Source organism: Exophiala xenobiotica, assembly GCF_000835505.1.
Source record: "Exophiala xenobiotica strain CBS 118157 unplaced genomic scaffold supercont1.2, whole genome shotgun sequence".
NCBI lineage: Eukaryota > Fungi > Ascomycota > Eurotiomycetes > Chaetothyriales > Herpotrichiellaceae > Exophiala > Exophiala xenobiotica.
This window is the reverse complement of record NW_013562493.1, coordinates 3567449-3588129: the sequence shown is the minus strand read 5'-3', so window position 1 is coordinate 3588129 and position 20681 is coordinate 3567449. Positions and strand designations below refer to the sequence as shown.

The following is a 20681-nucleotide window of genomic DNA, read 5'->3' as shown; positions in this document are numbered from 1 at the left end:
ACTCTCTTCGATCGTTGCTTTCTCTCCCATCCCGATCACTGGGGTGGCTGGGGATTGGGATGGGGTAAGATCGGTACCAGATGGAGTATAAGCTGCCGGAAGGTCCCCCATGGCTTCTCTCACCGTGGTCACTTACATGAACGCTCTGTGGTATAGCATGCGGTGTGTATCCGAAACTTGTTACCCGGGACATTTCGCTTTGATTACGAAATATACCTCTTCGTTAAACAACATTGCCCGAAGTCCAGATGGGTGGCGCCCAGTCAAACTTGCATGATGCACTACGGCCGTAGGCGCTCGATCTTGACATCTCACATGAACATCGGGCGGGGAAGCATCGGGAGTACTGAGTACTGAATCTCTTATCATTGGGCACCAGTATCCAGGATAACATGGCAATTGGGTTGATGGCCAAGACCTGGTGTTGGCCTCACCTTGAGATGTACAACAGAGAATGAGAGAGATTGCGGGTTGGGTCGCCGTTGGCAAGAAGCATAACACATACGGCCTAAACCTGAAAGGTCCTCAGGCGTTCTTGGCGCTGTTGGGCCTACTTATTGCACCTTCTACAGTACATCTCTTTCACATCTTTCTCACTTCTCACTCACCTCACTTCTCTTTCAATTCTCTCTGACACCTTGTCGTACATCTTTCATACACAAATTGTCCTCTTTCAATCTTCGCAACATGGGTGATCAGAACAAGGACGCAGCAAAGCGCGAGAGCAAACGCTTGCATATGCGACAGAGTCTAGATGCAAGCTTTGGCGACCCGCTCGAAGGGTTCAAAACACCTATTGCAGCTCGCCAGATTAGCAAGAGTATCGACGACGAATCCGCAGAGCTGGAAGGACGAATCCGCAAGATCTCAGACTCCTCAGACGAGCTAATCGGCGACGGAGAAGAGAGAACGACAACGTACATCAATCAACGACAAGCAGTGGTCGATGCAGTTGAAAAACATATCAATAAAGCCCGCAGAATCCTCAGCGAAGAACGCACTCAACTACTAGCGGGTCCCCGAAGAAACGAGCTCAAGAGGGCGTTGAGAGAACTCGATGAAAGTGACAGCATGCTACTGAATGAGAGGACTGCACTGGCCGCCCACCGAATTCGGGTCAAGTATAGTGTACTTGGTCACCCGAGCAATGTCAAGATCGGTGAGGCGTATCTGATGGCCATCACTGAAAACCTTCCTGAACCGGCCGAGGCATCCTACCGAAAGAAACATGCAAGAGCCAGTGCAGATCAGACGTCTTTCCGCAACCGGTTGATTAAGGCATACAACGCCAAAGGGTCCAAGATATTGGAGACGCAACTGAAGACTCCCACTGTATTCTTGAAACAACCAGAGATTTGGTGTCCCGTTGCCGGAGAAACGTTCAAAGCATCAGAGATGAAAGCAGCTCATATCGTCCCCTATTCAATCGGCGAAACAAACGCTGCGTACCTATTCGGATCCGAAGTGAGCGCGGGATACGACGTACTCTGGTCCGAAAGCAACGGTCTTATGATGAACGAGGTCCTCGAAGAAATCTTCGACGACGGACGAATGGTTATTATACCCGATCCAGCAGACAAAAACGAGTTCATCAGCATCATTTTGTCTCAAGCTCTTCTGAAGGATAGTAGGCTGTGCCCAGCAATTGATGCGCCGTACAGCGCTCTGCATAAGAGACGACTTCAGTTCCAGACAGGGGCAAGGCCCGGAAAACGATACCTCTACGTGCATGCGTTGTTGTCCCTCTTTCGACGTCGTCGGTTCGACGTGCCTGGTTGGGAAAAAGACCGGCAGCAGATATTCACCGGGCAGATCTGGGCCACGCCATCGAAATGGGCACGAAGGAGCATGATTCAAGCAATTGCTTTGGAATATGGAGACGTCTGGGAAGGCGCAGAGGCGGTCAGTGGCCTTGGAGAATTTGAAGATGCAATGTCACCTGAGCAGGAGAAGGGTGTAGCCATAGTGGTGAGGTATGCATGGGAGAACCGAGCTGGAAAGATGGAGGACGACGACGACGATGACGGTGACGACGGTGACGACGGTGACGACGACGAGAAGATGTCATAACCTTACATTGGCAGCGGTTCATGGGCTTATTCTCGACCTGAACATGGTGTACCACAGTAATTGAAATGTTCAAAAAACCAACTTGCAAGTGGACATGCCACCATAGATGTCTAACTGCAGAAGGCTGAAGCATGTCATGTCGAGGCGGAGGTCAGCCTCGTCAGCCTCGTCGTTACCCATTATGGCCCCCACTTCGCTTCAGGGGCGCCGCTGCATGCATCAAGATGCCGAGGCTTTGTTAAGCTGGGCGGCCATTTCCTACCGAAGTTATGCCTACTAGCCTAAAATCCCCGAGTCGGACCTTCCGTCCTCAGCTTTTATATCTCTTACAATCATCTACCACGAGAGGTGTCTCTGAGGGCTCTTCAGAGCTGCGATAGAACCATGCAAACCGCCCAAAGAGCCGTGACGATTCTTGGGGCCGGGACGCAGGGTACGCGGCTGGCGTTCATGGTAGGTCCCGCCCCACCAATGTTTTGAAAAAGCATGTGCTGATTCGACATGATGCTTTTTTAGTGGACAAAGAAAGGCCGACCAGTGTACCTCGTCGATCAGAATCAACAGCAGCTCGAGAAAGCCAAGAAGGGTATTGAGGATTTGCGGTCACAGCTACAAAGCTTCTGGGCGACGTCGACGCACTGGGGTGAAATCATAACCTCATCGCCCGATGCCCTGGAGCAAGCAGCGTCGGAGTCATGGATGCTATTGGAGGTATGATGTGCTCTCTGGGACCACCAAGCCGCAAGTATTCGAAGGCTGACCCATAGCAGTGTGTGCCCGAGTCTCTCCAGCTCAAGCGCACAGTTGTTCGGCAGTTAGACGAGATTGCCGATCCCGATACGATCGTCGCTTCCAATTCCAGCAGTTACACGATCGAAGAGATCTTGGAAGACCAGAGACTTAAGCATGCGGATAGATTTGCAAGCTTGCATTCATGTACGGCCATCCCCTTTCGCATGACTATTTCCAGCTGACAGAACGAAAAGATTGGCCACCTGAAACTTCTGGTATGTCGCTTCGTCGCACGAGAGCAGAGTCGGTCGACCACTGACTGACACGCCAACCTTCATGTAGCAATCGAAGTAATGGGTTCGACCAAGACGAAGCCCGAGATCATCACCTTGCTAATGGAGGAGACAAAGAAGCACGGCTTCTCGCCCTTTCACGTCCGCAAGACATCGACAGGATATATTTATAACAGGTGAGTACCGTCGTATATGGCGATCCCTGGAACATCCGAAGGAGGCTGTCCTCTGACTTGAAGAATTGTAGGATTTGGGCAGCAATCAAGCGAGAAGCCCTTCTGACTTTGTCCGAAGGCGTCGCAACGCCGGAAGAGATTGACGCGATCTTCAAGGACGTGCTGAAAACGCCCAAAGGTCCTTGCGAGCAGATGGACGTAGTCGGATTGGATGTAGTCCGCGATATCGAGCAGCATTATGCAGATGTAAGATCAGGTATCCCAGAGCAACCTCGGACGTATCTGCAAGAGATGATTGACCAAGGCAAGCTTGGTGTGAAGTCGGGTTCTGGGTTCTATCAATATGATAAGAAATGAAAAGGTCAAGGAACCACAGATCTGGATTGCAGTGCTAGCGGCTTCCATTTAAAATTCGTTGTCTCCAGATTCGGCCCAAAGACGTCTGACGCCAGGCTATGATCGCAATTGACGATGTTGCCTCCTCCAAGTCAAGAAAATTACCAAGGACTCCATGCATGCGTCGATATGTACTGTTTGGGGCGCCTGATCTGATCTGCTCCGCTCTGCTTGCCGCCATTCATCATTATATCTTGACAGCTTTGACCTTGCCCTCCAATGGATGATAAGTGCCAGCGCCCGCATCCTCCTGTAAGACCACATAGTCGAGAATGGCAGAGCCTGCAGCGAGAGCTAAACTGATGGCCGAGAACGAGTACATCGCCTTGTACAATCGGCAAACCATGACGCCCATGGAGGTCTGCCATATCTTGACGGTACATGAATGTGATAGGACCATTCCGCCCAATCTCCAGGACAATAGACCGAACGCTGCACACCAGAGACTCAAGATGAACAGATGGACAAATAGGTTGAACCGTGCCGAAAGCAAGAAGACTTTGTGCCGGAAGATGGCGGCTATCTGATCCAACAGGCTAATGCATGCGACAACGAGGACCTACAGACTAGTTAGCTCTTGCTGTAAATCTGGAAGACCACGTACGAAGACCAATTCTGTTGGCGCCGACATGTTGTCCATCCTCAGGTAATGGACAAAGTATGCCAATATCCCTGCCACGATGGCTCCTGAGATGAAGTTTGCAACGCCCAGGATAGGCGTCGCTGGGTATGGATACAACGACGCCCTTTGGCGATCTCGGTCGGCGACCTGTGTGATCAGAGGCATCTTTGCTGCTGGGCCCTGGTGAAATCTTCGTGCGGTCTCAGGAGTATTCGAGGATGGTAGAGGTCCAGAGCAGATCGCAGTAGATAGGCGAGGAAAACAGTCGAGAGGCAAACGGCTTATCGGCCGTATGTATCGAAGAGATCTCAAGTGGTACCTTCCTGAATCCGGAAGGTCGTCTTTGGGCGAGATTGTCATGAAGGAGCGTTGTGGCATGATGAGAGGCCTTAAAATAGAAGACATCTTATGTAAGTCTCCCGGTGGATGGAACGGACGACTGGCGGCTGATGGCGACGATCATTAGCTCTCACGGAGCGCAGGGCTAAGAGACGCGATCAACTTTCCAAGAGGCGAGATGCTGTGTAAACATCCTAAATCCGCGTTGCCGCAGCCTTCCCAGAGGAATAGGGATGGGAGCTGACCGACTTTGTATGACTAGTCTTGCCATTGATTGGGACTTTTGCATGTGGCTGCTTATGCTCTGCATTGGGGGCCTGATCCTTAAGAGGCCGCTAACATTCATACCATTCTGATTGCGTTCACCGTCGTTCGTGTTTCAGCCAATGGGGACTTGACACACTGTTGTTCCCTCGTGGCACCAACTGCCTCGTTAGTCCTGTTGTAGACAATCATCAGTACCGTTGTAGTTTGTCCAAAGTCACGATCGAGGACTTGGAACTCGACGTATCCACAATTCCCGAGCGATACTCGCTTTCAAATCATGCTTCATCCTTCCTAGCTGTACGCCACTAGGCTTAGTCTCAACCTCCGCCGGAAAATGCAGACCTTGGCAGTCTACCGCCCGTTCGGAGGAGGACCAATTCCTCATATTGTTGACAATTTGTGCCGGAAAAGTGGCGGGTGGACGATCCGCAGCAAATCCTTTTGCCAGTTATGATAGTGTAACCTAACCTAAATGCGAAGCTGACATGCCGGCAGAGTGGAAATGAACACCTTGAAGCATAAGCCAGAAAAGAGGTATATATCGTAGGGCGATAGACGTGTTGAGGGACCAACAGAACCATCAAACAACTTACTTTCGTTCATTCACAAGCATCTGCAAGCCCACAACAGTAATCCCAAACTTTCCTTTCCTTCTTTTCATACCTTTAATGAAAACCACCACAATGCTTCACCTCGCAGCTTACATCATGATGCCGTGGGCGGCCATGGCTGCCCCAACACCAGACACCAGCTCCACCACCACTTCCGGTTCATCGCATGTCGCATTGAACACAACCAGCCTCGGCCCTTCAGTCGCGATCGGTCCGGATAGGTCTGGCAACATAGACTTGATCAACGCTCTCACGCAAGCAGCCACCGCGGCCGATCGGTTGAATCTGTTGCCCAACATGAGCGACCATGTGTACGACTTCAACAACCCTCCTGTTGACTCGGCCATGACCGTCGGCAATGGAGGTCACACTGTCAAAGCAGACCGCAAGGAGTTCCCAGCCTTGATCGGCAACGGCGTCTCCATGACTTTGGGCTTCATCGGCCCTTGCGGCTTCAACACGCCCCACACGCACCCAAGATCCGCCGAAATCAACATCATTGTCGAAGGATCTCTTGGAACGGAATACGTCCTTGAGAACGGCGCTCCTCTCATCCGAAACCGTCTGGACAAGTACCAGATGACCGTCTTCCCTCAAGGTTCCATCCATACAGAGTGGAACCCAGACTGTACTGACGCCGTCTTTGTCGCTGGCTTTGCCTCCGAAGACCCTGGTGTGCAACAGTCTGCTCAAAGGCTCTTTGATCTGGACGACGACCTGTTGCAAGCCACTTTTGCCAGTGACTTTACCTTTGACGGCCGCGATATTGATCAATTCAGGAAGCTGATCCCGTCCAATGTGGCTAACGGCGTCGAGTCATGTCTGGCCAAGTGCGGAATCCCCAAGCGATGATTTTCTTTTTGTCCTTTAGCTCATGAAAGTTACATGTACATAGTTAGGTCCCAAATGTTTAATGTTTAGATTTCTGTTAACCTAAACAATCTTTGATAAGTAATTCTCCTCCAACAGTGGCTTCGCTGCGATTCTTAATTAGCAAAGCCGCACTTGAACGCCGCAGTCGTTGGTGCCGGAGCCAGTGGCACACTCTTGTGGTTGATGGAGATACCCTTGGGACTTTTCGAACACATTTCCCTAGGACCCTAAAGGTCGTAGATTTGCAAACAAGTATCTCTGGTCGCTTCGACAAATGATGCATCCTTGCTACTGTTCCCTTGCTCTCGGGTAATCGATAACCGCGCCGAGTGACTTCTCAATTGATAAGTCGCCCCCATCCTGCGGCTCAATAAATGGGGCCAAGTTGAATCCTCCCGATTTCTTGCCCGAGTTCGCCACGGGTCAGCAACAGAGTCGCACTTTGGTCTTCGGCAGGGACTCGATTTTGTTTTGGAACAGAATCGACTCTCGCTTTCCAGGGTCCTGCGTGATTGTCGGCGTCAGCTGGATGGATCTCGGTGTCCATGAAGATCTCTTTGGGATAGAAGATGATTTTGGCTATAGTAGATCTCGCCCCAAGTATGTCAGGGGACGCAGAGGTGGCAGAAGGAATGAACTGGAACTCTGGCATTCTTGCGGTGGTTTGACAACACTTCCTGAAATAGGCGCGTAGTCACAAGCCAACAAGGTAGATGATCAGATGGTTTTGAAGTTCGTGAGTTGCGGTTATATCTAGATTTCATGCATACGAGGTGAGATCCAACTCAGGCAAACCTGTATATGAGTGAGCATCGTATTTCTGGAACCAAAGATCGCGAAGGTGTCAGAGCCTTGCGGGATGAGTTAGCGCATGCCAAGGCTGACGAGGCTGCGAATATCTGCTAGAGACACGTGTGAGAATCCACGTCTAAGGCCACTTCTACAACTTCTCCAAGCAGCGTTCCTTCTATCGATTTTCTTTTGCTTTCAGCCTCGATACCACTGTCTCTACTCTTTCCAACACTACTTGGACGCACCCAGCGGAGAAAAGGCCATGTCTTCCACCGAGGACGCCCTCGAAACCTACACCCATCTCCCCCTTCAAATCGATCCCCAGACTAAACAAGTCTCGATACTCTCCTCGGACAAGACACTCCAAGATGCCGTGGCGAACCTCAACAGTCTCCATAACATGCTGAAATCGCTCGAGACCCCGAACAACGTCCCTCCGCCTCCTCTCCCCGTCAATCCCAAAAGATCTGGCAACATTCAGAAATTGCGAGACACAGCAGCACAGTCCTCTCGAAAAGGCAACCATGACGATGCCATACGTCTTCTCGGTGTTGCCATCGATATGGCAGCCGGCAGACCTGGCTGGGAGCCCATGGGTCTTGCAAGGGAAGAACTCGCCTTGATGTACCTCTCTCGAGCAGCTGCGAACGCAGGTGTACAAAGATTCCCGGAAGGTCTCAAAGATGCAGAGTGCAGTTTGGAATGTAAGAGAGGTCCTGGTCAAGGTCCAGGCGGAGAAAAAGTCCCCGGCAACGCGAAAGCATATATTGTGGGAGGAAGGTGCCTGATGGAGATGGGACGCTGGACCGATGCTGTCGAGTGGCTTGAGCGGGCCATCGAGATCGAAGGAAAGGAGGGCGACGATGGCCGGGAGCTAATGCGGCAACTTGCAGATGCGAAGAGTCGTGTTCAAGACAGAGATTGAGAAGTTTGGCTGCTGGGAAACACACCACATTGCGCTCACAGTCTACCCCGAGTTCTGATGGCAACACTTCCAGAACCGCCTCGCCTGAAGAAGAATACTACTTCCTCCAAGTGCGGCCCCGAGACCAGTGAACAAGATCAGACATCCAAACCTTGTCCCATAAGCCCAATGGCTCGTATTGAGAGCACCTTCCTTGAGGAGTTGTACACCAGCAAATCCTCCTGCGACATATCCCATTCCTCGGCCTCCGTTCAGCAGCCCAAAAATCAGCGCGGTGTCAACAGGCTCATGATGAGAATCAGCCTCTCTGCGAATCTCTTTCACTATACCTCCCCAGATTGCAGAGTATCCACCAGCAAAGAACCCATATGTAGCAGCAAACAAGGCTATCAGCACAATCCCTGCTGCAGATTGATTTGGAGCCAGACCCCAAAACAGGAACGCCGGTAGAGAAGCTCCCATGGCTGACAGCACCGACACAGTCGATATCGATAATGGATGACCTCCTCGCCAGAGAGGCCTGCCGTCGCTCAACAGACCAAACCAGAAACTGGCAATGATGCTGGGAGCGTTCAAAGCGGCCACCATCAAAGCACTTTTGGAGGTGGAAAAGTCGAAAACATTGGTGGTGAAAGAGGAGAGGTAAGTCTGGGGCATGCCATAGCTCGCACTGAAGACTATGTTACCGATTTGAAAGACATAGAATGTCGGATGGCGCAGGAATCTCCAGGACAGCGATCTTGTCCTCCTACTGTCTCTGCTCAACTGGAACCGTGGTCGGAGCAGGAACAGAGCAGGAACAGACGTGGCGAAAGTGACCGCGGACCAGATCCGAAGTGTATTCCTGAAGCCTAAGCTGGATAAGAGATATCCAAAGAGCAGAGGTGTTCCTGCGCCTATTGCAGATTTGACAGAGAGAATCGTTCCATAGGCGAAACCTTTGCGTTGTATGAACCATTCATCGATATAAATGGTGCTCGAGCTGAAGAGGAGAGTGCTGCCTAGGGCCTGGATAACGCCTTGCGTGACGATGAGCTGCCACACCTGTGTGGCGAAGGAGGACAAGATCAGACTGGCGACTGACAGGATGATACCGGCCGCCGCAGCTTTTCGCCGAAGATGAGCATACTTGTTGGTGAAGAGACCGAATAGGATTGGCATGCAGAGGTAGATGGTGCCCTGGGGTTTTTGCATGTCAGCGAAATTCCACATGTTCAGTCAGAGTCTTTGTTGCTTACATTCAGTGTCGTGCCAATTATGCCGGTCCTACTCAAGTCACCCTCCAAGCCTGACGGGTGCGATGTATAATTCTCCTGAAACACGCCGTATGATATGGGAAATGCTGTTCAGTGTGGTTAATGTGTTTGTTTTTGAGTCTTCGTTGGTTCCGTACGTACCCCAGACAGGCAATTGTAGAAGCGAGCAGCCGAGTAGAATGAGGTTCGCCTGTTTCCCACGGTCCATAGGCGCCAATTCAGTGTGAGCATTGTTCGGTATATCGTCTGTCATATCGAAGGTGTGTGGAGGATCGACTTGTTCGCTCTCGGCCATTTCGGCTATCCTATGGTCTTGTTCCTGCGCAAGAGGGACCTGATACTTATTGATGACGACGCTATATTTGAGCAGTGCGCTGTATTGCTGTTGGCGAGTCGAATATTGTTAGGGCTGCCGTATACGCGTGCTTACATACGCTTTTCTATCAGAGAAAGCAGGGAGTAGGGTACGTAGTCATTTGTTCCATCCCTAGCTCTCGATTAGGCCGACGTGCCGGAGTTCAGCGGTAGTCGCTCAAAGTCCTTGCAACAGGGCGTAAAAAAGTCGGATCCTGAAATGGCCAATACTAGTAACCACCGGTAACCTACACGGCCTGAGGTACCAATGGCAGTGAAGCCTTACAAATCCGCGATCGGTCATGGTCATGCTCTCTCAGCGTCCGAAACAGTCCAAGCAACGCCGGTTAAATTCCCACCACGACACTCCGCGAGCCCAACTTCCCAATGCCGTTCAGGTTTCGGGCCTGATGCAAGAACTCTACTGGCGCTTGATGATCTTCTACATACCCAACACCTCCAACAGATTTGTCTACAAGTAGATTCAGTTAAGACGCTCACAAACTGTAGAAAGCCTATACTTACAGTAGCCGGTAATCTTCAAGATGTCATCAGGTAACTTGCGGGCCACTTCTACGGGTGTAGACAGGACCTCTTCTTGGTGTTGCCTGAAGTAGTCACGCTGGCTATACAACACACCCGTCAGTCAGTCGGCTATGGCCATGCTAGAGCTTGTTGGTTTGATACGTACCCGAAAACGGCAAAGAGGGTTCGCAAAGCCTCCGGATCGCTTGAATCACATTTATTCTCCGAGCCAGCGTGGAAAGTAGCTGTAAGGGCACCATCAGTACTCCGTACCCGTTGGACGTATGCATACTGTACTCAACTTACAGCCAAGAGTGAAAAGAGCGGACCCAGGTTCCATTTCTGCATAAACAGCCTCCTCGAGCTTGGGTGCGCGGTCGTCTCCCCATAGATGGCTACCCGGGATGACCCTTGTCGCGCCGTTCTTGATGGTAGTCTTCGATGCAGCAATCAGGCAGCCGACCATGACGGTGAAAAGAGGATTTCTAGGGTCATGGCGGATTTGATATGCCATTTGATCCTGGAAAACAACGAATAATGTCAACAACTCAGATCGTCAAGTATCGTCATAGCTTACTCTGTGCAATGGTTGAGCTTTCGCCCCGGGTACCAGTCGAATGGCCGTGGTTGCATTCAGCATGTAGCCACTCTTTTGAGGTATCAATGCCTCTCCCGTGTAGGAAGAAAACTCGTCGCTAGATATCGAGGCTCAGCTCTTTGAATCCGGTGGGAGAGGTGCGTAACAACCTCAAAAACCGTTCCATTATGCCATTCCACACTGGTAAACGAAGAATCTTGGTCATCTGCTCGGGCATTTTGCCCAAAAGGCCCTGCGGTCTCCGTCAAAACCTGCCAGGACGGTCGTCCCCAAAAGAGAGAAACGTACATAGACACGTTGAGAGCCGGGCGAAAAGAACTCTTTGCCCAGCTCCTCGTGGGTTGCGGTAGATGTGTACAACGGACGATTTTCGAGGTATGGCTCAACTTAAAAGACATTAGGAAAAAGAGGCTCCAGAAGGGGAGAAAAAGTCTTTACCAGCTGTCAGGCATTCTTGCGTAAGCTCCGGCGAGAGGAAATTCGAGACGATGACACCGCCGTCGCGTGCAATGATGCTGTTGATCTTTTCGAGGGGCTCAGAGGCGTCGATGGTAACAACCGAGCGTGGTTCCGCCATGTTAGTTTGCTTGTCGAGGTACAGACGGATGCCTTTGGGAAAGGGCAGAGGCGTCGCGTCGGTGACCTTTATATCTTGAGGGACAGGCTCACGTTGTATGCCGGGTGAAGTTGACTTCCAGCATGGACATCATTTCCTTTGTGTCTGCGCCGTCACGGATAACTCCGAGTATCAAGTACCCCCTAACATGCCCTGAGACTCGGTAACCCAGGCCACGCCCTCGACATGAATGACCGGAATTGCAACTGTGTTACTCCGTACAGCAGGGTTCGATCCAAGCTGGATTTGGCCGCGGCGATCCGACAACATCGTTGAGCTGAAATGCTCTCAGCCGAATCCACATCCTCAGGGGACTCTTACCGGGTTGGCATCCAAATCTACCGTACCGCGACTGCCATGGTCCAACGGCAATCACCAAAGGCTGCTGTCTGAGACAGTCATAATCGGCGGCATTTCTCTACCGATGGTCCCTGGCATAGTGCTTTCCATGCGGCTCGTGAAACGGCACAGAGGACACAGGACGGAAGAGTCCGATGTCGATTGAAGCTTTGGCTTGCGGAACGGCGTCCGAGTTTCCGACTCCTAACTTAGTCTTATCAACCGCGGCGAGCCTGGGATAACCGGGGCAGAACCATAGATTGGACCAGTTGCCCCCGGAATCAAAGAAGCTCGATAAGCGAGGAAGGACTTCTCAGTCAACGTCCACCATGCGCAGGTTCCTCGTTATTGTGTTGGATTAAATCTTCAGGTGGTTGAGTGTCCTTGTAAGGCCTCCATTGTCTCGTCATCGAGGGAATCCACCGCCCTCATCGCCTAATATGGAAGAGCGTAGAGACTCGCTTGAGGACGAGAAACGAGGCTCAAGAAGAATGCTAGGAAAAAGGGATCCACTCCCCTACACCACGAACACACATTGAAGATGGGAGCCTTGTAGGATTTTGGATTCCCTACCAAGGGATTCAGCCTAAGGCTCCTATTATCACAGCAAGCTTCCCGTTCCAATCTGGGGCAAACTTAAGCAATGAAGCACACTACACAACACCCGAACACCGCAGGCCCAGGCTCGCGACCCCAATGTGGAATCCGATCTATTTGACTCAGCGCTCCTCTTCGATCTCCACCTCGCGCTCAGCCTTGGTGGAATATTTAGGCAGGAAGCGAAAGATTATTGGCAAAGATGCTGCCAATATCAACGAGATGCCCATGAAGCTTGTCACGCAGGCAAAACCAGTGGTGTACCGGGGGGCGTCGGAACTGGGCCAAAAGTAACTGGCGTAGATTGCTGAGCTGGCTCCAACACTGTTGATGATGGCAAGAGCTACTGCACGTTTCTCTGCCGGCAGCGAAAGAGTTTCCGAGGCCCAGCTCAGAATCAGTGGCGCCGTTGGGTACAACCCGCCAATATACAAGCACATGAAAGCGTAGCGCACTTTGTCCTTGTCGGTCACGGTGAGACCCACGACGGCACTGATCCAGGCCACAGTGAGCCCACCCACAATGTGCCAGCGTCGTTCCACATACCGGTCGGAAGTCTGAGGAAGGATGATGAGTACGGCCGTGCCAGACTGCAAAGAAGGGCATAAGTCAGCCTTGTCAAGAAATTCATTCCCTCGGAAACCACTTACCGCCCAGATAGGCACTGTCATCCATTGTGCGGAAGTACCTGTGTAGCCCATGCTCTTCAAGACCGTGGGGATGAAGTATGAAATGCTGGTCGAGCTGTTCTGGGTAATGTATACTGCGATGAAGAGATATACGCGCAGATCAACGAGCGCCGCTTTGAAACTCTGCCAGGCGGTCAGTTTTCTCCTCCCTACCGCCGCCTCTTGCTTGTCGTGCATGATTCGGGCGATGGAAATTGCCCTTTCTTCCGGCGTCAGTCGCTTTGTGGGAATATGGGGGTAATCGAGCAGGACGAATTTTGCTGCGATGGCCACCCCGATCGTGACGAGCCCCTCGATCAGAAACAGCCATCTCCAGCCGGCCATGCCACCATGTCCCTCCAATCCAGATATGACAGCACCGGCGATGAGGCCAGCAGCTGCGCCTGCGAAGCAGATGGCGGTATAAAATAAGCTGAATCGCTTGCCTTACCACTATCATTATCATGGAGCTTGACTTGGTTTGACAACATACCAATCTCGTTGCGCTTATACCAGCAGGACATGATATAAAGCACGCCGGGGAAGAACCCAGCCTCAATCACGCCCAGAAAAAACCGGCATACTAGGATGTCGCGGCTGTTCCTCACTTTTGACATTGCGCAACATACCGCGCCCCATGCCTAAATTACACCGTCAGTATATGTTCGGTTTCCGGGACCACCAGACATGTGGGTGTGGGTGTGTGCCAAAGACGGTTGACTTACGGCCATGAGTCCGGATAGGTACCAAGAAGGCCGGACGCGTGCCAGGATCATGTTGGAGGGGACTTCCCAGAGGAGATATCCGACGAAGAAGATGGAGATTAGTAAGGCATATTCTGGACGGCAAGCATGAGCAACGAGTCTCTCGAGGACTGGCATAGTGTGCGCCTTACGGTTGTCGGACAGTCCAATGTCGTCGCTCATCCCAGCAGCGTTCGCGTTTCCCTGGTCAACGTTAGTGTGGATTTCCTCTTGCAAACACAAAGAACATACAATGTTGTTTCGATCCACATAAGCCATCACACACATCAACCAGAGCATTGGGATCAGAGACAAGTCGACCTTGTGCAGCAGCTTCTTCTCGAGGCCGGTGTTGGGCACATACTGATGCAGCGCCGTCTCGACTTCGTCTCCGGAGAAGCCATGCTGGCCACGAAGTGATCCATCCAGCACTATCACCTCCCCTTCGTTAAATTCATGTGAAATGGCCTTGTTGACTGGAGCCACGCTGAGGTCCTTTCCGCCCTTACCAACCTCACAGGAGATCTCCATATTGGCAGGTCGCGAGAAGGTTGCAGCATGGCAAAGATGAGGGCCGCAGTGCACAGTATTAATAGGCGAAGAACCTCACCTCTCCTCCATCCCAAACCGGATGTCACAGAGATCTCCCTACGCTGATTCGTTGAACAAGGCACGCGAAGCTCAGTGGTTATCTATAACACGGCACAGAGTACTAGATAACCGAGCATGGCCTCGAATTCGGATCGAGAATGCCGGTGTTTCCGACCAAAATGACCCCACCCGCGACACACCTTCAAGTCACCGCCCTTCTATGTGCCAACTTCTACTTCGGATTCTTCCGCATTTACTTCCTTCCCTTCTCTTCATGCTTCATTGATTTCAACGGCCAAACTTATTCCGTACCTACTCTGTACATCGGGATTGATGCACGCTTGTCCGTGATGTCCAGTCAATCATTGTCACCGTCACTGGGCCGACGCTCCTCTGTGCCACGCACAAGGGTGTCGCGTGCTTGCGTCGCATGCCGACAGAAGAAGCAGAAGGTGCCGTCTCCGCCCCCCACCATGACTGGAGCATGACTACCGAGTAGGCTGACTAGATTCAACGCCCAGTGTGACGGTCGCACTTCTTCCTGCAATAACTGTCTCAGAGCAAACCGCGGTTAGTCGCCCTCCGATTCCCTCGTAGTCGTGGCAGCTTTACTGAAGATCTGGCCGCAGCATGTATCAGTCAGGATCCAGCCACCAAACGGCCACATCCTCGTGGGTACCTGGAATCCCTCGAGCAGCACAATTCGTTACTGGAGCAGCACAATTCCTTACTTGAGGACCGTGTCACTTGCCTCGAACGGAAGGTTCGAGAACTCCAACCAGACGCAGACATAGACCTATTGGAAACCAGCCCAGCCGAAGACGGCGGTGACGCTCGAGATGATGCTCGTTCGGCACGCGACATGTTAGCTTACCTTTCCACACGTTCCTGGTAGGCGTATGAGGCTGATGGTACGCAAGGTGCAGCCCTGGCAGCCCTGCCGATGCAGGCTCTGGAGAGGGTATCAACATCGATAGCCCCCCGGATCTCTCGAGCTTGGAACTACTATGTCTGCGCGCGGCCGGCGCGGAACCTCATTACTTTGGGGCTTCATCTGCCTACTCTTTTACCAAGATGTTTTCCGCCTCTCTCCGGGCGGTGCGCGCACAAGGGCCCGGTATGACCATGTCTGGAATCGCGGATAGTACGGTTCAAGCCCGTGCAAAAGCGACCCCGGCTCCTCTGCCTGGCAGAGCTTACACCAGCATGTTGACATCGGCCTACTTTGAGCAAGTCCATCCGCAGTTCCCATTTCTCCACCAACCGACTTACCTACAGTGGGAGGAAGAAGTCATGACAGCCTGCGAGAGCGGTTATACTCCTAACCCAACGAAAGCATTCTTTGTCTTTGCGGTGCGTTTCCTTCTTCTGCCTGTGGTCGGTAACCCTTCCTCTAACCTCTCCAGTTGTGCGCAGTAGGAGTCCTGACCGGGCCACTGGCTGGCGGGTCGCTTTCCGAGGTATGTCATCAATCTTGCATGTCTCGTCTCACCGACTGATTGCACCGACATTCGCCTACAGGGCTTGTACGCATCGGCGGAGAATTTGTTTGAGCATGTCATGCAGCTCAACACTCTTGAATCCATACAGGCCATTCTATGTTGTGCCATGTATTCGATCCGATCCCCGGTGGGCGTGTCATTATGGTGCGATCTTGACCCCGGGGCAGATGAGAAAAATGCGATGGAGAAGACTGACTTGGCGGCAGGATGCTCTCTGGGCTTGCTCTTCGACAATGTACCGAGTTAGGCCTCCATCGAAAGATGCCTTGGGACAAACTCGATTCCGATGTCTTGAAGACACAGATCAGAAGGCGCGTGTTTTGGTGCTGTTACAACCTAGATCGGGCCATGTCCATCACTCTCGGACGGCCACAGAGCATTACGGATGGCGATATTGACGTCGAGGTAAACGCGTCTATGATCTCCACTTGGGCAAATGAGGCACATTTTCCTGACCCGTTGGGCTAGTTTCCCCTTGACATTGACGATGAGAACATCACGGCGTCGGGCCTGTTGAGTGAACCAAGGATGTCCAATACCGATGCAAGCACCACCATGTCCGGCGCGATTCATACACTCCGCCTCCGACGGATTTGGGCCCGCATGCAATGTTCAATCTATCCCCAAGTCGGCGCCGAGGTCACAATAACACCGGATTTGCTGATCGACGATTTCAGGCGTGAGCTCGGCGAGTGGCTCGAAGCTTCTCCGTTTCAACTCTCGTCGAATCGCAAACACAACAATAGTTTCGGCGCCCGAATATGGTTTGACGTTATGTATCACCACTCCATCCTTCTCCTCCACCGCTACCGTCTGATGAACTCTCGGAGCAGTGTTCCCTCCGCGACATACCTGGAGTGTGCTCAATCGGCGGCGCAACTTTGCAATGGTTATCGACAATTGTACGTGAGCAACCGTCTCAATGACACCTGGGGAGGACTGCACAACTTATTCCTCGGCGGGCTGACGTTCCTGTGCTGCTTGTGGTCGAGTCCCGAAGTGAGGACACAGTTCCGCGTGGACAAGGTGACCACGACCTGCACGGGGACTTCTGTCGTTTTAGCCATCATGGCCGAACGGTGGGCGGCGGCTGGGCCGTACCGGGATGCTTTTGACATGCTTACTGAAGCGACCTTGACCATGGTGGCCGAGTCGGGCACGACATCCACTGAACCGACTTTTCCGGTCTTGTCGTGTTCAGCCAACGGCCAGTTTTCCGGCTACTTGTCGCACATGGCCGAGGTCGGGATTGGTGCTTCCGTAGAGGAACTCCTATCGAGTATGTTGGAGTTCTAGTATCAGCATTGCCGCACCAAGTTAGTCCTGGCACCGGTCAGTGGGCAGTGGCACATCGTCGTGTGGGAGCACATATCCCTTCTCATCCACATTCACTTGGTGCACGATGCGCCAATGGTGACTCGTGATTCACTATATCACGACCTGCTTCGTGTTCCCTGTCTCTTCTCTAGTATTATCTCGACTTAAGGTGGGTTCGGCTTTCGCTCCCCGTGCCGCAATTGTGTTTTCAAGATCCGAGAAGCGTCGGAAGATGTCCACTCAACTCATCCCTAGGTGCTTGCCTTGAATCCCCCAAGCGTCCCGTAAGGAGATTGTATGGAGCCCCAGTCCAATTCGTCCATTTATCGCGCGCGTTGTTGGCAGGGAAGGTGCCGCCTGGGCACTGGGTGGATGGGCTCTGATATGATGGACTCTTCTTTTCTCTCCTCTCGTAGACACCTCCGCCCGGCGTCCGCAACCGGGGAGGCCGGCCTCGCCATCTCTCCGCTGCTCCATGGCCGCTGATCGCCCGGTTGACCCCGATGCATCTTGAACGAGCCAGTCTGTCCCGCCCGTGTCTTTTCTACCGTGCCAATAATACCTGGTAAGTCGCTGCTTATTCTGAATGAACCTATGTGTACAGGTTCCGTCTTTGTACGTGCTCTCTTCCACTACTACCGCCGGCCAATGCATCTCTGAATCCTCTCTACTCATTACTACTAAACCACAAAACTCTTGGTCTTCTCAACCCTTTTCTTCCTCCTCTTCTTTTATGTGCCTCCTTCTTTTCTCTCCACCGCCATCTTCGTTCTTCGGGGCAATCCTTTTCCGTTTTGTCCAAGGCAGGAAGGATTCAAAGCCACCACCAGCACCACTTTTGGCCGTGAATACGTAGGTTGAGGGTGGATGGCGCTCAAACGGGTGCCCATTCGGCAGAGTTGCCTACTTTAGGTATCTTAGTAACCACCTCGAAAGTTAAGTACATGGCTTGATGCTTATGTAAACATGGTAAACAGTCCTCAGTAAGAGGCTAGATTTTGTTATATCAAAGTTGGCTCCATGAAACCCAGTCTTGCGCCAATGACCACACCTTGGCATGGTTTGAGATGTTCTTGAGGAACCCAGAAAGTAAAGAGAGCCGAATCGTCGTCGAATACTAGCAACAATTTGAATAGTATGTCGTCGGACGCGCTGAACAAGCCCGAGACTGAAGTTGAGCGGCTGAGGACTGAATATCTTGATGCCGTGGAAGAAAATCGGGCAGCGCACCAACGGTATGAACAGGCTCTCGCCGCGACGGGGGATCAACCCCGGCACACCAAAGCAGAGGACAGGACTGATGGTGTTGACTCTACGACTTTGCTCGAGCGGCATATTGAGTTACTCCGACTGCAAAAGCAGAACGCTTCTCTTGTTGTTTCGAGGGATGAGCTGGAACAACTCAAATTCAAGCGAGAAGCGACGAAACTTGAGTTTCTGCCAACCACGGTCGAAGAGTTCGATGCACGATTCGAAGCAGGTCAGGAAGTCCCTGTGCTGGAGGAGTCGATAACGAGACGGGTCAAGGCGCTAGAATCGGAGGTCGTCCGGGCTCATCATGAAGCTGGACAAGAGAGAGCGAAGCTCGAGAAGGCCAAAATGCAAACGCAAACACGAGTCGCCAACTCGAGTCCGAATCGACGACTGCACGCTATTCTGGCTACGAGGCAAGAGCTGACTACCTGGCTGGAGGAAAGTCTAGAGAAGTGCCAGGACCAACAGCAAGGAGAGCTTGAGCAAATAGAATGTGGGAGACGCGTTACCGAAGCGATGATCGAAGGGCAGTATCAACGATATCTGGATGCACGGAAGCGCCTTATCGCAGCTGTTACGGAATTGAGAGCTGCTCTGCCCGAGAAGTCAACGCCGAAACTGAGCAGCAGCGAGTGGCAGACCGAACAGAAAACGACAAGACATCAGAGGTCCAGAGAAGCTGCTGCCTTGCTCAACACCATCGAAAAGATAGTCCTACCAAAAGTGCAGAATCAGTCCGTTTCACAGGCACATCTCGTGTTTGCGGGTGAGCAACTCCAGAACGAGTTGGGACGGACTATCAATATGCTCGAGAGACTCGGCGACGAGAGCCAACTTTTGCAAGCATTTCCAATCTTAGCGCGGTCGGGCAGATTTGGACATGCAGCATCCACGTTCGGCAAGCAGGTCAATGCCCAAGAAGCACAAAGTAAGGATGAGATATCACGGCGGATGGAAGCCTGGCTATTTGCGGCGGAAGCAGCCGATGTTGCTGGATCAAGCATCATGGAGAAACAGCTGGATCAAGGAAGAGACGCGACGGATTCGGTGTCGAGGAGTCTTGCCGAATTAAAGCTTTTGAAGGAAACCAACAGCGATGACAATTTCATGCTATGAGTACTCCGTACCAGATTCAGCTTCAGATTCATTGCTTCTCATTCTCGGCGAAGAAAAAGTTGGCTCCCACGACTTTGAGATTGTTTTCTTCGGCCCAGTCTCTCACGCCATGTCGAACCTTGCCGTAGCCCCAGTGTTTGCGGTCATCAGGAGCCTTGAGATTGGACGAATCACCCTCCAGAAGAACAAAGACGTATCGATGAGCACCAGTCTTTGGTGGTGGGCTCGGCGGCAAGTACTCCATGATCTCTCCTGGTTTGGCCGCGTGGATCTCAGGGGGTGGTTCTGGGATCGGTGTGGTCAGGTTTGTCAGAATCCAGTGACACATCTCCGACCACTTGGGTTTCTTGCGGGATTTTGCGTCAGGGTCTGTCAGGGCGAGGGTGAAAGTCGAGTTCTTTGCCTCGATGGATGGAGAATTGATCGAATAGAAATTGAAGACTGGTCTCTTGGAGACAGCGTCGACCGGGATATCATTGCCGAGAAGGACCTTTTCGTGACTCGAGGGATAGTCGACCTCGATATAGTATGATGGCTCGAAGTCGTCGAGGACGTCGCCAATGACATCGTTAGCAACCAATGTGTCTCGGATGGTCGAAGTCAGAGAGAACTCTGGCTCTATGATGGTTATTTCAGGGTTGTTGATGGCTTGTTGCTCGCCAGGAGCTGGAAAGGTGGATACTGTGTTGACCAGCAGCAGGCCGGCCAAAGCAAGACTTGTAGAAAACATGGTAGAAGCGAGGGACGACGAGGATTAGATGAGTGCTATGGGCAGAAAAGAAACCTTTATGCTCTCACCACGGAAGAGCTGGAAGACATTAAGTACAGAGACGGCTTTAGCATGACCACCATGTCGTAATAGCACAGAAATCCCCGCATTCAAGATGGAAGATCAGAAGAGGTCGACGAGCAATGAGGGTGGTGGAGGGTGGTGGAGGATGAGCACACGACGAGCAATTGATGGGCAAGGAAGCAGGGATACGGCAAGACTGGGAGAGGGACTAACGTTACGTCAGGGTAGTGGCAAGAAAAAGGGCAATGTCTGACATAGATCCTGGCCAAGGGCTTGGCCTGATTCTCAGTGATATCGCAGCTCTTCAGCGGCAAAC

At 52.1% G+C, this 20681-nt stretch overlaps 12 protein-coding genes across 13 annotated transcripts; 6 read left to right on the top strand and 6 right to left on the bottom strand.

The window, feature by feature from the left end:
• Positions 1-687: 687 nt before the first annotated feature.
• Positions 688-2070, top strand: PV05_03527 (uncharacterized protein; the record flags this gene model as incomplete). Its single annotated transcript, XM_013464174.1, has 1 exon — positions 688-2070. One exon carries the CDS (start codon positions 688-690, stop codon positions 2068-2070), a length of 1383 nt encoding a protein of 460 aa, XP_013319628.1.
• A 384-nt stretch (positions 2071-2454) lies between these two features.
• Positions 2455-3628, top strand: PV05_03526 (uncharacterized protein; the record flags this gene model as incomplete). The annotated part of the gene is made up of 6 exons (XM_013464173.1): positions 2455-2523; positions 2587-2781; positions 2841-3006; positions 3057-3077; positions 3145-3271; positions 3343-3628. The coding sequence occupies 6 exons, from the start codon at positions 2455-2457 to the stop codon at positions 3626-3628; spliced, it is 864 nt and encodes a 287-aa protein (XP_013319627.1).
• PV05_03525 (uncharacterized protein) lies at positions 3124-4844 on the bottom strand. The gene is made up of 2 exons (XM_013464172.1): positions 4272-4844; positions 3124-4226 (listed from the first exon to the last, which is right to left on the bottom strand). Exons 1-2 carry the CDS (start codon positions 4692-4694, stop codon positions 3855-3857), a joined length of 795 nt encoding a protein of 264 aa, XP_013319626.1. The 5' UTR covers positions 4695-4844; the 3' UTR covers positions 3124-3854.
• Positions 4845-5347: 503 nt separating this feature from the next.
• Positions 5348-6474, top strand: PV05_03524 (uncharacterized protein). The gene has a single exon (XM_013464171.1). It carries the CDS (start codon positions 5564-5566, stop codon positions 6356-6358), a length of 795 nt encoding a protein of 264 aa, XP_013319625.1. The 5' UTR covers positions 5348-5563; the 3' UTR covers positions 6359-6474.
• An 851-nt stretch (positions 6475-7325) lies between these two features.
• Positions 7326-9413, top strand: PV05_03523 (uncharacterized protein). Its single transcript, XM_013464170.1, has one exon. The coding sequence runs from the start codon at positions 7434-7436 to the stop codon at positions 8094-8096; it is 663 nt and encodes a 220-aa protein (XP_013319624.1). The 5' UTR covers positions 7326-7433; the 3' UTR covers positions 8097-9413.
• On the bottom strand, positions 8087-9794 carry PV05_03522 (uncharacterized protein). Its single transcript, XM_013464169.1, has 3 exons — positions 9494-9794; positions 9335-9438; positions 8087-9275 (listed from the first exon to the last, which is right to left on the bottom strand). The coding sequence occupies exons 1-3, from the start codon at positions 9645-9647 to the stop codon at positions 8139-8141; spliced, it is 1395 nt and encodes a 464-aa protein (XP_013319623.1). The 5' UTR covers positions 9648-9794; the 3' UTR covers positions 8087-8138.
• A 25-nt stretch (positions 9795-9819) lies between these two features.
• Positions 9820-11921, bottom strand: PV05_03521. 2 transcript variants are annotated; one of them, XM_013464167.1, is made up of 9 exons: positions 11767-11921; positions 11268-11722; positions 11118-11215; positions 10979-11061; positions 10809-10926; positions 10538-10751; positions 10398-10476; positions 10232-10332; positions 9820-10178 (listed from the first exon to the last, which is right to left on the bottom strand). In XM_013464167.1, the coding sequence occupies exons 2-9, from the start codon at positions 11404-11406 to the stop codon at positions 10054-10056; spliced, it is 957 nt and encodes a 318-aa protein (XP_013319621.1). In that variant the 5' UTR covers positions 11407-11722; positions 11767-11921; the 3' UTR covers positions 9820-10053. The 2 variants fall into 2 exon arrangements, with proteins under 2 accessions (XP_013319621.1, XP_013319622.1); XM_013464168.1 differs by having other exon boundaries at positions 11268-11921.
• A 575-nt stretch (positions 11922-12496) lies between these two features.
• PV05_03520 (uncharacterized protein) lies at positions 12497-14464 on the bottom strand. The gene is made up of 6 exons (XM_013464166.1): positions 14045-14464; positions 13945-13996; positions 13775-13887; positions 13543-13690; positions 13032-13495; positions 12497-12971 (listed from the first exon to the last, which is right to left on the bottom strand). The coding sequence occupies exons 1-6, from the start codon at positions 14321-14323 to the stop codon at positions 12504-12506; spliced, it is 1524 nt and encodes a 507-aa protein (XP_013319620.1). The 5' UTR covers positions 14324-14464; the 3' UTR covers positions 12497-12503.
• A 98-nt stretch (positions 14465-14562) lies between these two features.
• PV05_03519 (uncharacterized protein) lies at positions 14563-17287 on the top strand (the record flags this gene model as incomplete). The annotated part of the gene is made up of 8 exons (XM_013464165.1): positions 14563-14835; positions 14905-14953; positions 15013-15247; positions 15304-15736; positions 15790-15843; positions 15905-16029; positions 16092-16290; positions 16354-17287. 8 exons carry the CDS (start codon positions 14563-14565, stop codon positions 17179-17181), a joined length of 2196 nt encoding a protein of 731 aa, XP_013319619.1. The 3' UTR covers positions 17182-17287.
• Positions 16215-18033, bottom strand: PV05_03518 (uncharacterized protein). Its single transcript, XM_013464164.1, has 2 exons — positions 16987-18033; positions 16215-16933 (listed from the first exon to the last, which is right to left on the bottom strand). Exon 1 carries the CDS (start codon positions 17875-17877, stop codon positions 17443-17445), a length of 435 nt encoding a protein of 144 aa, XP_013319618.1. The 5' UTR covers positions 17878-18033; the 3' UTR covers positions 16215-16933; positions 16987-17442.
• A 188-nt stretch (positions 18034-18221) lies between these two features.
• On the top strand, positions 18222-20330 carry PV05_03517 (uncharacterized protein). The gene has a single exon (XM_013464163.1). The coding sequence runs from the start codon at positions 18340-18342 to the stop codon at positions 19570-19572; it is 1233 nt and encodes a 410-aa protein (XP_013319617.1). The 5' UTR covers positions 18222-18339; the 3' UTR covers positions 19573-20330.
• PV05_03516 (uncharacterized protein) lies at positions 19532-20527 on the bottom strand. Its single transcript, XM_013464162.1, has one exon. It carries the CDS (start codon positions 20300-20302, stop codon positions 19601-19603), a length of 702 nt encoding a protein of 233 aa, XP_013319616.1. The 5' UTR covers positions 20303-20527; the 3' UTR covers positions 19532-19600.
• Between the last annotated feature and the right edge of the window lie 154 nt (positions 20528-20681).

Coding starts and splice junctions, on each gene's coding strand:
- PV05_03524 (XM_013464171.1), top strand. CDS start 5,564: ATGAAAACCACCACAATGCTTCACCTCGCAGCTTACATCATGATGCCG.
- PV05_03517 (XM_013464163.1), top strand. CDS start 18,340: ATGTCGTCGGACGCGCTGAACAAGCCCGAGACTGAAGTTGAGCGGCTG.
- PV05_03523 (XM_013464170.1), top strand. CDS start 7,434: ATGTCTTCCACCGAGGACGCCCTCGAAACCTACACCCATCTCCCCCTT.
- PV05_03525 (XM_013464172.1), bottom strand. CDS start 4,694: ATGTCTTCTATTTTAAGGCCTCTCATCATGCCACAACGCTCCTTCATG. Junction 4,227..4,271: donor CGCCAACAGAATTGGTCTTC/GTACGTGGTCTT, acceptor ACTAGTCTGTAG/GTCCTCGTTGTCGCATGCAT.
- PV05_03516 (XM_013464162.1), bottom strand. CDS start 20,302: ATGTTTTCTACAAGTCTTGCTTTGGCCGGCCTGCTGCTGGTCAACACA.
- PV05_03521 (XM_013464168.1), bottom strand. CDS start 11,406: ATGGCGGAACCACGCTCGGTTGTTACCATCGACGCCTCTGAGCCCCTC. Junction 10,752..10,808: donor AAGCTCAACCATTGCACAGA/GTAAGCTATGAC, acceptor GTTGTTTTCCAG/GATCAAATGGCATATCAAAT. Junction 10,477..10,537: donor CGCTCTTTTCACTCTTGGCT/GTAAGTTGAGTA, acceptor GTGCCCTTACAG/CTACTTTCCACGCTGGCTCG.
- PV05_03518 (XM_013464164.1), bottom strand. CDS start 17,877: ATGAGTAGAGAGGATTCAGAGATGCATTGGCCGGCGGTAGTAGTGGAA.
- PV05_03522 (XM_013464169.1), bottom strand. CDS start 9,647: ATGGCCGAGAGCGAACAAGTCGATCCTCCACACACCTTCGATATGACA. Junction 9,439..9,493: donor TCTACAATTGCCTGTCTGGG/GTACGTACGGAA, acceptor CACACTGAACAG/CATTTCCCATATCATACGGC. Junction 9,276..9,334: donor TAATTGGCACGACACTGAAT/GTAAGCAACAAA, acceptor CAAAAACCCCAG/GGCACCATCTACCTCTGCAT.
- PV05_03520 (XM_013464166.1), bottom strand. CDS start 14,323: ATGGAGATCTCCTGTGAGGTTGGTAAGGGCGGAAAGGACCTCAGCGTG. Junction 13,691..13,774: donor ACCTATCCGGACTCATGGCC/GTAAGTCAACCG, acceptor GGTGTAATTTAG/GCATGGGGCGCGGTATGTTG. Junction 12,972..13,031: donor TGACAGTGCCTATCTGGGCG/GTAAGTGGTTTC, acceptor CCTTCTTTGCAG/TCTGGCACGGCCGTACTCAT.